The sequence below is a fragment of the Schistocerca nitens genome, chromosome 7 (genome assembly GCF_023898315.1).
Source record: "Schistocerca nitens isolate TAMUIC-IGC-003100 chromosome 7, iqSchNite1.1, whole genome shotgun sequence".
Lineage (NCBI taxonomy): Eukaryota > Metazoa > Arthropoda > Insecta > Orthoptera > Acrididae > Schistocerca > Schistocerca nitens.
Window position 1 is genome coordinate 318,170,850 of NC_064620.1, and position 12,046 is coordinate 318,182,895.

Here is a 12,046-nt window from a genome sequence, read left to right on the forward strand (position 1 = left end):
ATCTAGACCACCAAAACAATCATGATCGTCAACGTTCCTAGGAGCATCAGATATCCCCACCTCTCGCCATAGGAGGGTACGTTCAGTACTGTCGAATAAGATCGTTTTGGTGGTCCATGTGTTACGGTGTGGGGAGGAATAATGTTGTATGGGCGTATAGACCCCAAATCTTTGAAAACGGTAGAGTAACTGGTCAACGTTGTTGTGACACTGTAGACCATGCCCATGTGCGTCTTTTCAGGGGTACATTCGATCCTGACTTCATTTTACGGATGGCAATGCGCGACCACACCGAACTATGCAAGCGACGTAGTTCTTGAAACGAGAGGATATTCGCCGACGTACTAGCCTGCTCGTTCCCCCGATTCGAATCCCGTCGAGCACGGTGGGCTGCATTGTGAAGGCGTAGTGCAGCACGTCCAAATGTACCAACGACATGCAGCAGTTGTCAACCGCTCTGGTGGAAGAATGGATCGTTCTACCAACTTTGTGGCGAGCATGGGAGCACGCTGCCGAGCTTACAATGCTGCCTGCGGTGATCAAACTCCCTACTAAGTACCATGCCCCGCCGTTTGTAATGTCGTGAATCGCAGTGAGCTCAATGTCTTCGAATAAAAATGTTACCTCTGTCCGTTTTATTTCGTGTATCTTTCACTCGCCCTCTGTTCTATACTGTAGCAGTTCTATCGTCTCGATGACTGTGACACATAACGCAGAAGTTAATTTCGTCTTTAAGTTTTGCACACCAGTGTATAATTTGTGCTACATTCACTCTTTTGAGTTACCTAAATAATAGATATCTATAAATCTAGAGTGAGAAATATTTGTAATAACGTGGCGGAAGAAAGAAGCTGATACCATCGAGGTCGTCAAGAATCCATTACGTGCGCCACACAGCCTGGCGGGCTTTTAATGTAGAGGCTATCGATTTGTGAGCTGTCTGCTGTCCTGCCCCATGGTAAAGTGGCGTATAAATTTTTACATTAGCAGACTCTAGGTCAGTGGCATCAAGCAATTGTGACTATGTCGCTGCCGCGGAAATGAGGCCATCACACTTGGCGAAAATTTTTCTAGGTAAGCGAGAGTATTCACTCGTCACGCAGTTCGTTGACAAACTGGGAAAACAGTTCGATGCAAACGACATGCGAAGTGGCCTGATTGTCACTGCATACGAAAAAGAGCTAAGTTCATGGTCTAGCATCCCGTCTACCTCGAAGACGGAGCAGTCTCTCTAACTGGGCAAGGATGGCATGCAGGCATCTTGTCGCCGAAGAAGCAAAGTAACGTGGCACCGGCAGAGACACACTTTCGTCGTGAGCGCTGGTCGATTCCGCCCTTTGTTCTGAAGATGACTATCGTCTGCAGATCTGCGCAGTTCCAGCATTTGCTTAGCCGTCTCCTTACTACACAGCATGTCACGCCAATATTTCCGCATCACAGCTGCAAAGTTAGTTCTTCATAATGAGACACGTGTGATTATATGCAATGCCATTAAATTTATATGGGGAAACGAAACGATGAAGCAAAAACCTCGTTAAAAATTGTGTTTGAACTGCGTTTCCAGTCGCACAACACAGAACAAATGAGGGGTGAAAAGGTCACTACAAGTGCGACTATAGGCTTGGAAAACAACACGTTAGCAGCGATAGGCACTGGCCTCGGCGAAGCTGTCGTCGATGTTTATCAGGCGCATCTGCTGGCAACCAAGCTAACTCCGTAAATAGGCTGTTTAGGTTTTTATGTTGGTAACGCCATGTAGCGCTCTGTATGAAAATCACTGACTGTGCTGTGTGCAATCTGTGGCTGGGTGGCATTGTTGGAATAGTCTCAAATGTAGTGGGCAGTTGGCTGTTAACAGCTTTCATTTGCTAACTATGCGTATCAGTAGTTAGTCCCTTCAGTAGTTTTAAAGTTTTATTTAGCTGCCAGTAGTGGCGCTCGCTTTATTGCAGTAGTTCGTGTAACGAAGATTTTTGTGAGGTAAGTGATTTGTGAAAGGTATAGGTTAATGTTAGTCAGGGCCATTCTTTTGTAGGGATTATGGAAAGTCAGATTGCGTTGCACTAAAAATATTGTGTGTCAGTTTAGTGTTGATCAGAACAGGTACAGAGCAAAATGTCTGAATACGCTCAGTTCTGCTCAGCTGTTTGAAAATCAAATAATGTAAGAGGTTTATCAGCACAGTAATTCATTAAATTTTCTAAGGGGACGTTACAACTCATGATCACTGCGTACCACAATGGTAAGGATGGTTTTGAACCCTGTGACTACCAAATTCATTTCAAAAACATTAATGCGTGGATATTTTAATTAATGTCTTACTAATAAGTAACAACATGAAAAGAATATTTCCCGTTGTTTCGCTTCTCAAGGGGTTGGGCATACGGGATCATACGTAATTACCTCCAACTACAAGACATACTGAAAACAAACACACATACGTGGACAGGGCATCTCTCCAAGTTTGTAAATCACACATCAGGTGCTCAATATGGCCTTCGTTCGCGATGTGGCAAGCGTCATTTCGTGGGTGTAAGTTTTTGACTCGACGTGTCCCGGAAGGCAGCCTGCTTTAAGACTCTGGCAACTAATTCGATGTGACAATACGCTGACGAGGGTTTACAATGAAACTCGAGGGCAGCACAACCCACAGGTGGAACGTGTCGACTTCGGGCTTCTCTCTGTAGACATCGTTCTGCTGAGCATCGCAGGAGCAGTTTATCGCGCCTGACGGAGTCGTGGTGCAACGCCGAACCGCTTCTCAGGGCACTCATCAATAGTTTACACTTGACACATCTTCCTCGTCTTTATATAGTAAGTAGTATTATAAGCATCATTATCCACAGTACTACATTTTTCCCTCTTTGTTTTATGAGCTTTCCTCCTGGCAGTGCTTGGTCAGGCTTGGTTCGCCTTTGGGCGATCCTTTGTTTGTGAGACTATATCTTTACTAGTAATCTGGTGAGGAACTATTGACGTACCACGAAGAAATTATCCGAATGGGACAGAAATGGGAAGATGTGCTGTACACGTACAGACAAATAAATGATTACAATTTCAGAAAAATTGGATGATTTACTCAAGAGAAACAACTTCACAAATTAAACAAGTCAACAGCGCACTGGTCCACCTCTGGCCATTATGCAAGCAGTTATTCGGTTTGGCATATAGTATCAACTTCTGCCCAACAGGAGCATCAGATCGTAAATAATTAGAGCTGGTTGAAATGCCCTGCCCATAATTTTCCAAACGTTGCCAATTAGGGACAGATCCGGTGATCTCGCTGGCCAATGTAGGGTTCAGCAAACACGAGGACGAGCAGCACAAACTCTCGTCATGTGCGGGAGGCCACTATTTTGCTGAAATGTAACCTCAGGATGGTATGTCATGGAGAGCAACAAAACGGGGTGTAGAATACCGTCGACGTACCGCTGTGCTGTAAGTGTGCCGCGGATGACAACCAAAGGAGTCCTGCAATGAAAACAAATGGTACACCAGACCGTCACTCCTCGTTGTCGAGCCGTATGGCGGGCAGCAGTCAGGCTGATATCCCAATGCGGAGCGTCTGCAGACACGTTTCGGCCTGGAGTCTCATTGACTGAAGTAGTGTTGTCTTCGGCAGTAAGTCTCGCTTCGAACTAAGCCCCGATGACCAGCACAGATGCATCTGGATACGCCCCAGATGGTAGTGGTACATGTACCTGACTGTCGCGCGCCACACGGCCCGACAGTCGGGAGTGATCGTCTGGTGTACCGTTTCTTTCCATAGCAGGACCCCTTTCGTAGTCATCCACGGCACTCTCACAGAACAACTATACGTTGACGACATTCTACGCCTTCGTAGCAAGCCATCCTGGGCTTACATTTCAGCAAGATAATGCATACTTGGACAAGGTGAGAGCTATACTGCTTGGCTTCGTGCTTGTCAAACCCTACCATGCCCAGCAAGGTCGCCGGATCTCTCCCCCGTTAAGAACATTTGGGGCATTATGGGCAGGGTCTTGCCATTATCTCGGGATTTTGACGATCTAACGCCTCAGTTGGACAGAATTTGGCATTATATCCCTCGGTAGGACATCCAACAGCTGTCAGTCAATGCCAAGCCGAACAACTGTTTGCTTAAGCGCCAGAGGTGGACAAACGCATTACTGACTTGCTAAATTTACGAGCTCTTTCTCTTGAATAAGTCATCCAATTTTTCTTACATTTTAATAATTTCTTTTTTTTTTTTTTTTGCTTGTACGTCACATCTACCGATTTGCGCCCCATTCGGATAATTCCTTCGTGGTGCGTCTTTTTTTGTCTTACAGTGCATTTTTTGAACCATTGTTCGTGCTGACATGACCAGTTGATACGACCAGTTGTGGACTCACTGGTGGAACAGGTTCTATGAGGGAAATGCGGAGCGCCGGCCGGAGTGGCCGAGCGGTTCTAGGCGCTTCAGTCTGGAACCGTGCGACCGCTACGGTCGCAGGTTCAAATCCTGCCTCGTGCATGGATGTGTGTGATGTCCATAAGTTAGTTCGCATAGCTTCAGGTGCAGTAGATTGTGCAAGTTAAGCAGAGATGAGCAGACATACACAGAATATGGTGAGCTGCATTAAATCAGTCTTCAATTAGAAAACCACAAGAACAAACAACAGAGTTACGCCTGATGCCTTAGGTTTCGGTGCACATGACTGAGATTAGCACTACGCTGCGAGTGGTGGGAAAAAACCGACCGGTTAAGACAGACACCTGTATTTTATTTATGAATAACCGGTATTTTTCGGTTATTCTTTGGTCTCGGTTACCACACGTGCTTTTTTTTATTTTTCACTAATAACAAAACACCGAAACATCAGTTTCCATAAATTTCAGCAGCGCTAAATTTTTTCGTTTTTAAACGAATGTTTTTAAAAAAAAGTAATTTTATTCGTGCAATTTGCACTGGTTTAAAATACTGCGTTGTTATAAAAATGGGAAAAGCGATTAGTGCTGTTTTAATAACAATGCCGTCAGAAATGAGCAACAAACACACGGCATAAGAATTTGTACAGCCTCGCTGAGGCAATGACGTCCCTGTTGCCGTGTGTCTTGGCTTTACGTATGCGTGTACGTGTAGAGTGCAACACTTGCCGCCCCATTTGCAGAATGGCACCAACCTCGGTCTGGGAACAATGCCTCATTCGCTTTAAAAGGTTAAAAGTTTGGCTGTCATTTCTGTGAAACGGTAAGAGGAAAGAAATTACTGTAACACAATTAAATTAAAAATGTAACATTTCACTGATAGTATACAATAAAAATAGAAAGTAGCTGATCTGCTCCCTGTGTCTACGTAATATCGGACAAATTAACACGAAAAACGGTTCTTGAACCTGAGTTTTCACCCTTTAGCACTGAGAATTTGTAATGTCCAATTTGTGGGCTGACTCCTGGTTACAGCATAATTTGTGAGCAAAGTTTCAAAAAATTGAACCAATAGGAGAATACTGATTATTGTGTGTAGTATTCAACCACTTACCACTTGCCGAGAAAAGTAGCGAACGGTGGACGGGCAACGTTTCCTTTTCTTTGCTTAATTAAATATTTTGATTCAATGTAGGTTGAAACAGAGAATTATAATTTGTCAGTCTTTATTCGATTTCTACTTTTACTACAGGAAATGACAGGAATAAAAAACTGAAAATCGGTTGTTTCAGAAACAGGTTATTTTGAGTGGTTTTAACAGTCAGGTTAATCTGGCGTGGAGAAAAACCGATATAACTGAAAACCGGTTGTTTCAGCAATAAGCGCCATCCCTAAATGCTATCAATTAACCACTCCACCTTGCAAACCTCTCTCTGTCACTAAAAGATATCAGTGTGTCTTCTGAGTAACGGACAAGATCTCTGGACCTTCCTCACACTGTAACGGGAGTAAAAATTCTGCAATATCCCTACAGACTCCGAGTCGCTAAATAAAGTGACTATTGTTATTTGTGGGTCTTCCCCAGTAGTACTTGTTATTTAAATAATGCACAGAGAAATAATTTTTAATTTTTAAATCTTTTAAGAGTTTTACAGCCGGTCCTTAGACAAAGTTTCGAAAAAAACAACCATAGAGAAGTTCTGTTCCATCACATACAATGCAAATCGTAAAATTAAAAACTTTTATCGCCTGCTCAACAATTAATTGAATCAAATGGATAAAATGTGGTGTTCACGGTCTGGGCGAGCCTTGGATTATTGCTAAAAAGTAATGCTAACATTAACTATTATTGACGTACCTCTATGTCTAAACACGGTATTTACCCTGAGTTACAGAGCGGTACACAACCAGTGAAATACGCAAGTACCAAAAACATCGCGCTCTCCTGTACCATTACGTAGTTTTACCACCGCAAAATGGACGAACAAGCAGTTAAAAATAACGGCAGATTGCAATATTATCACTTTCAGAACCAAATTCCCACGTTTGAGGAAACTTTTTTTTCCATTCCTTAGAATGAATACGGAACAGTGATACGCATGTACAGCCTATTTAATGGGAATTAGTTCTTCTTGGCGAAAGCAACAATTTTAGGTTTGCATGTTACGCTCTCGGGTATTATGTTAGATACTGTCATAGAAACAATACAGTATTTACAATTAGCAGCTGCGTTTCACCTTCAAGTGCACGTGAAGGTGACAACGTCCTGCCTCGTTGAAATATTGTGCAGTTTCTACGACAGGACATGACGCAATGCGTGAAAACTTTATAGCCTGTTACTACATTGGGAAAGTCTCGAAAAGTACGATTTCAAGTGCGTCTAACTGAATGGCGGTGAAAGCAGACTGAAATTTAAATAAATGAGTGGAGATGAAATTTTGGTCGAGTATGTCGTACATTCTATTTACCTAATTCAAATTCTCTAATTGTCAGTCGTTTACTAGATGAATCCTTGTCTCCAAACATGTTGGCAAGTTTCGTGGAAATTCTAAAGCAGTGGCAAATCATTCCACAATCCGTAGCAACGATACGAATCACAAACATTCAAGTGCCTGAGAGCTAGTCTTTTCCAAAATTTTGTAGCATAAGCAGAACTCACTCCAGGTATAACGTGTTACGAGATTGAATTGTGTCACTCGAAGTTTACTAGCAGGTTTAACCGGTCTAAAAAAATGTGTTTTACGGCAGTTATGATTATTGACACAATGTCTAATACCGCAAATGTCGTAATCCTGGTAATATGAAATCTGCGTTACCTATCACTGTTTTATTTCCAAAGCCTGTCTTGCAAATTACTGTTAAGATTTTGTGCAACGTTCATCTTTTATAAATAAGTTGGTGAAAACAACTCAACATTTTACGCTAAGTGTGCACTAATAATTCGACAACAGTGGTGAATACATTTACAAGAAAGAGGAGCTGCGCACTTACCTTTTCTTCAAACACAAAAACATCGCAGGAATTCGTTTCGCAGCACAGTCTTAAACATTCTTCTCTTGATGCTACTTCCACTTCGTTTATGTATTTGGCTCCCATATCTAAAGAGTCTTGCGTTCGAATGATTTTGTCACTGTGAATATCAAAATTTTCTATGCAGTTTTGTATGTCAGCATCGTAGCGTTTCTTTATGTTGTTGTCTTGTATTCCAGAAACTTTGCTGTCATTTTCCCTGACGTTTTCACTAACGCTTCCTAGAATGCCTAAATCGCTAACTATAAAAAGCAAACACAGAACAGTTCTCAACAGACTCCACATTTCGATATACATGACCTGTTTAAATTTTAAGTTTCGCGACGGACGTTTACTTCAGCTACGAAGAAATCTTATTCAACTACCCATCAGCTGTGAAAATAAAATGGCAACGGCGATCGATAAATTGTCTGAGATAGGCATATCTGGATTCGGCGAGCTTGCGCGGTACTCCAAAGGAACCTCTCTGCAAATGCGCTAGTAGTTCGTCGTACTCCCGCTAGATGACAGAGCCGCCGACCGCAGCGCACTCATGAAACGTTTGTTGGAACTAATCTTTAGCAGGCCGACATCTGACGGCGAATTTCAGAACTCGTCTGTTACCTTAACTCAGTGTGTGTTAGGCTGTGGAGCTGTGTAGGTTGTGTGTGGTTGTCTGGTAGCCGGTACGCGTTAAATAATTAAAATTCGGATTGAATAGTGATGTGCAAGTGATACGTTTCTCTTCTCTCGATAGTCAAAGTCGCACCAGAGCATCCGTAGCTCAGTTATATACCACTTTTCATCCGAACCGGTAAGTTTGTGATATACTTACTAAATCTTTTGCTGCAAACAACACTGTTTAGAAACTCTTCGCTAACAGTAGAGCTTCGTAATCTGGCTGCCCTTTTTCAGACAAAATTCTGATAGTACACAATTGTCTGTTTCATTGATAGGAAATAAGAATAATGAATGGGGAAATCGGAAGTATGAAATATTTTTGATGTAACTAGATGTTTATTTTCTTGTGTGAAAATCCTGTTTATCCTTAATCATGCGCTGTTTTTATCGCCTTAAAACTGTGTGCATCAAGCATACGTTTGCGATACCGTTTCTGTTACATGATTTTTTTGTGTTCTGAGAGGTTTACCAAGAAAAACAAAACAATTTTTTGGTGCGCCTGGGAGTGTGTTTAGGCTATCAACAAAACGTGTAAACGCTACTTAAAAAATGTTAAGGAAACAATAACTATAAACTAGCCTCATCTTCCTTATTTCGTTGATTTAAATCATCCGGTGAACACAGAATATCTTTCGCAATGAGAATGGGTATTCGGAAATAAGGAGAATCCAAAATGTTACGGGATGTAGATATAAATAATTTTGTTGCAATTACCCGCAAAATATTGCACTGCATGTCGTAGTGCTGACGGCTGCGGACAAGGTATTTGAGCCTCTAATAAGTTTTTTTCTTTCCCTTGCAATAGAGAGATTATATGTAAAAGTTCTGTGCTGGCCGTACTGAGTGTAAACGTACTTTCACTAAAAGTATGCAGGCATCATTTATAGTGTGCTCAGTATTCAATAGCTGTTAAAATGTTGTATCTAGTTTTGATAGAAAGCCCCGAATGATAATTCTCTCCAAACAGATCGAAGTTACGTGTTAAATAAGCAAATGTTTGACAACTGTATTGTACAGTTCTGCTATTATTCAAAAATGGCAAAACGCGCGTAACAGAATAACCACGACTCCGTCATCAGGAAGAGAGTGAAGACAAGCATAATAGATACAAAGCAGCAGCAAACGGTAGAATCAAATCATTACCTGTACAACGAACGTCTTAACCGGCAGATCGATGAACATGATGAGAGATGGCGCTTGACCGAATAAACGTGTACAGTACATAACGTGCAAAACTATTTATAAGAAGGTAATGTGAAGTGTTATAAAACTTGTTGAGAGACTTTCAAATACCGATTTCTTTTTAAGCTGTTTTCAGTTACATTGATTATTCAAATAATTTTAGTTAAAGATATTCTAGCTAGGAACGAATTGTTTGTAACGAATTCAGATTAATTCAAAACGAAAAACTGCAACGCAAACAAACTTGTTAAAACAAAGCTAATTTTTTTTCGTGTAGAATTCCTGAAAACGTACTTATAATTTGGGGAGCGGAAGCTTGAAAATCGTGACTCGACCCAGGATTATTGACATTAGAAATAGACCTCAAATTTTACAAGTGATTTCATGATCAGAAGACCTTAACCTGTCATTTTTTATTTTATCCATCAGAAATGATCAGTAGCTGTGAAAACATTGATTTTGTTTGTTATAAAATAACATTTGTGCTGTCATCCATGATTTTCTCTAAATTTCTGCGCGACACGTTTCGGAAAAAAAAATCCGACTATCAACTGTGTTTTTCATGTATTATGATATGCAATTTTGGGACGTGACCAGTGAGCTGATGGATTATTATGTTTCCTTTACTGTAACATAAACACGCGTAATTTTGTCATAGTGGCGAATCAAAAATTAATTTTGGGGATTTTTAATTGTCCACTTATGAAGACATCCGTATGTAACAGAAATAAAGGTAATAACAAAATTGGTCGTGTTCATATTACAGTAAAGGTACCGATATCTTGCAGTTCACACCTCACAAACACAACGTCAAAAAATGTCGTAATTCTCTTGAAAAAAAAAAACCCTTGATAATGGCAATTATTACCCGAAACGCGTCATACAAAAATAAATAATGCAGAATTGTGAAGGGCAGTAGTAAATGCTATTTTACATCAAACGAAACCATTGCAATATAGTCTGCTTTGACCTACAGAGTATGAGATAGACTTGAAATACCGTACCACAAATTTGTGGCGTGGTCTTCTTCGACTGCTGCCGTGGGAGATACACTGGAAGTATCTTATCGCAAATTTGTGGCTTCGTCCCTGCAAACTAATACTAGCGGACTCAGGAACTGTAGTGGTAGTGCCGTGCTTAACAGTAATCCGTAAGCAAATATAGCTTCCTCTTTTTTGCTCTCTAATGTACGCGCAGAGAGTTGCAAATCAAGTCCTAGCGGCGCTTGCGTGTCGAAGGGAGCACGCGAGATCGTGTGCACAACAGGCACGCATTTTACATTTTGCTATTTGTGCAACAGATTATTTATTAAACTGCATGCACTGGACATATATCATACGATATTAGCTCGTGAACCAAATAAAACTGTGTGATGCTTTTTTGTAGCCACGGCAGGATCTACACACAGATCAGGTAGGTTCCGAGAGGCCTTGATTGACGCTTTATTTTCGGTATACGGCGAACCTCACTAATTCGAACTAGTGTTCGAATTATAGATTTATTTTTTAAATTAGTTATCTAAAGCTATAATTAGGAATTCAGCCGAAGTGTATGTAGTGATCAATAAAAATTAGTCGAACGCAGTATTATATGAAACACCGTGTTGTACATTTAATTTAAAAGCGACCGATGTAATGTTACCACAGCAATGAAATATAGGGTTAAATAAATTGTAAGTGACAATACATATTCAAGGGTCACATTAAGCAATCTTGATATAACTTATACACTACTGCACATATACCGAGCGAAGTGGCGCAGTGGTTAGCACACTGGACACGCATGCGGGAGGACGACGGTTCAAACCCGCCTCCGGCCATCCTGATTTAGGTTTTCCGTGATTTCACTAAATCCAGTCAAATGCCGGGATGGTTCCTTTGAAAGGAACGGCTGACTTCCTTCCTCTCCCTTCCCTAATCCGATGAGACCGATGACCTCGCGGTTTGGTCTCTTCCCACAAACAACCCAACCCACTACTGCAGATAACACTACTGTGTGTATTCAAAAATGGAAATTGTAGTACCACATTTACTGTAGAATGGTACGTACTTCATCAATTGTTTGTTGCTGTCACTTGCCAAGCAACCAAGGAGATGCTACTTACTACTTACCTGATGTTCGTTCCATGCCATCGTTTTCATTCCCATTATCTACTAACAATGGCTTATCGAAGGAACTTTTGTTTTCTGTTCTTTTTTTGTTTGCAGTCTCATCTCATTTAGTGTACGTCAGTAAAATTGAAAAGAATTCCCTGTGCCCCCCCCCCTCCCCCAAAGTTTGGCGGTGCAAACCAGCGGTTGCCAAGTGGATCCGTACGGTCCACTTGTGGGGGTTCCAGCTTTGCTTGTGGGTGGTGGGCGGTGGAGCTTTCAAATATATGTTCATAACTTTTTTCATAAAATTTTGACATAAAATATTTGGCAACTAATTATTATTATTATTATGTGCTTTAACTTGCTGTAATTCTGCTTCATAAATTTTTATAAAGTAAAGTTTACCTCACTACTTTAGAAATCAGCCTTACTGTGGGACTGGTGAGCAGTTAGAAAATTTCGCTACCAACAGAGATTCGAAAGTAGGTGGTAGGTAAAAAAGTTTGACTACCCTTGGTTTAAACATTGTACTATATTGTGTTGTATGTTAACCGGGTACCTCGAAACGACGGAGAGGATCCGTCCCCGCCGTAGCGGTAGTGGTCCACAACCCCACGACGACTACCGCAGTCCACTTCACCCCTCCGCCGTCCCACACCAAACCCAGGGTTATTGTGCGGTTCGGCCCCCGG

At 41.4% G+C, this 12,046-nt stretch overlaps 2 protein-coding genes across 5 annotated transcripts in view; one reads left to right on the plus strand and one right to left on the minus strand.

The window, feature by feature from the left end:
• The window catches only part of LOC126194676 (uncharacterized), a 660,760-nt gene extending 652,891 nt beyond the window's left edge, over nucleotides 1-7,869 (minus strand). For both annotated transcript variants that reach the window (XM_049932877.1, XM_049932876.1), the window contains exon 1: nucleotides 7,381-7,869. In XM_049932877.1, the coding sequence (XP_049788834.1) occupies nucleotides 7,381-7,716 (336 nt within the window). In that variant the 5' untranslated portion in view covers nucleotides 7,717-7,869. The remainder of the gene's footprint in view (nucleotides 1-7,380) is intronic.
• Nucleotides 1-12,046, plus strand: part of LOC126194678 (protein phosphatase 1 regulatory subunit 14C) — a 940,541-nt gene that overhangs the window by 340,861 nt on the left and 587,634 nt on the right. Inside the window, exon 1 of one of the 3 annotated variants that reach the window (XM_049932880.1) lies at nucleotides 8,032-8,212. The exons of the other annotated variants lie outside the window; for them this stretch is intronic. The gene's annotated coding sequence lies outside the window, so the exon portion shown is untranslated. Of the gene's footprint in view, nucleotides 1-8,031; nucleotides 8,213-12,046 lie in introns of those variants that run through there. 3 annotated transcript variants of the gene reach the window in all.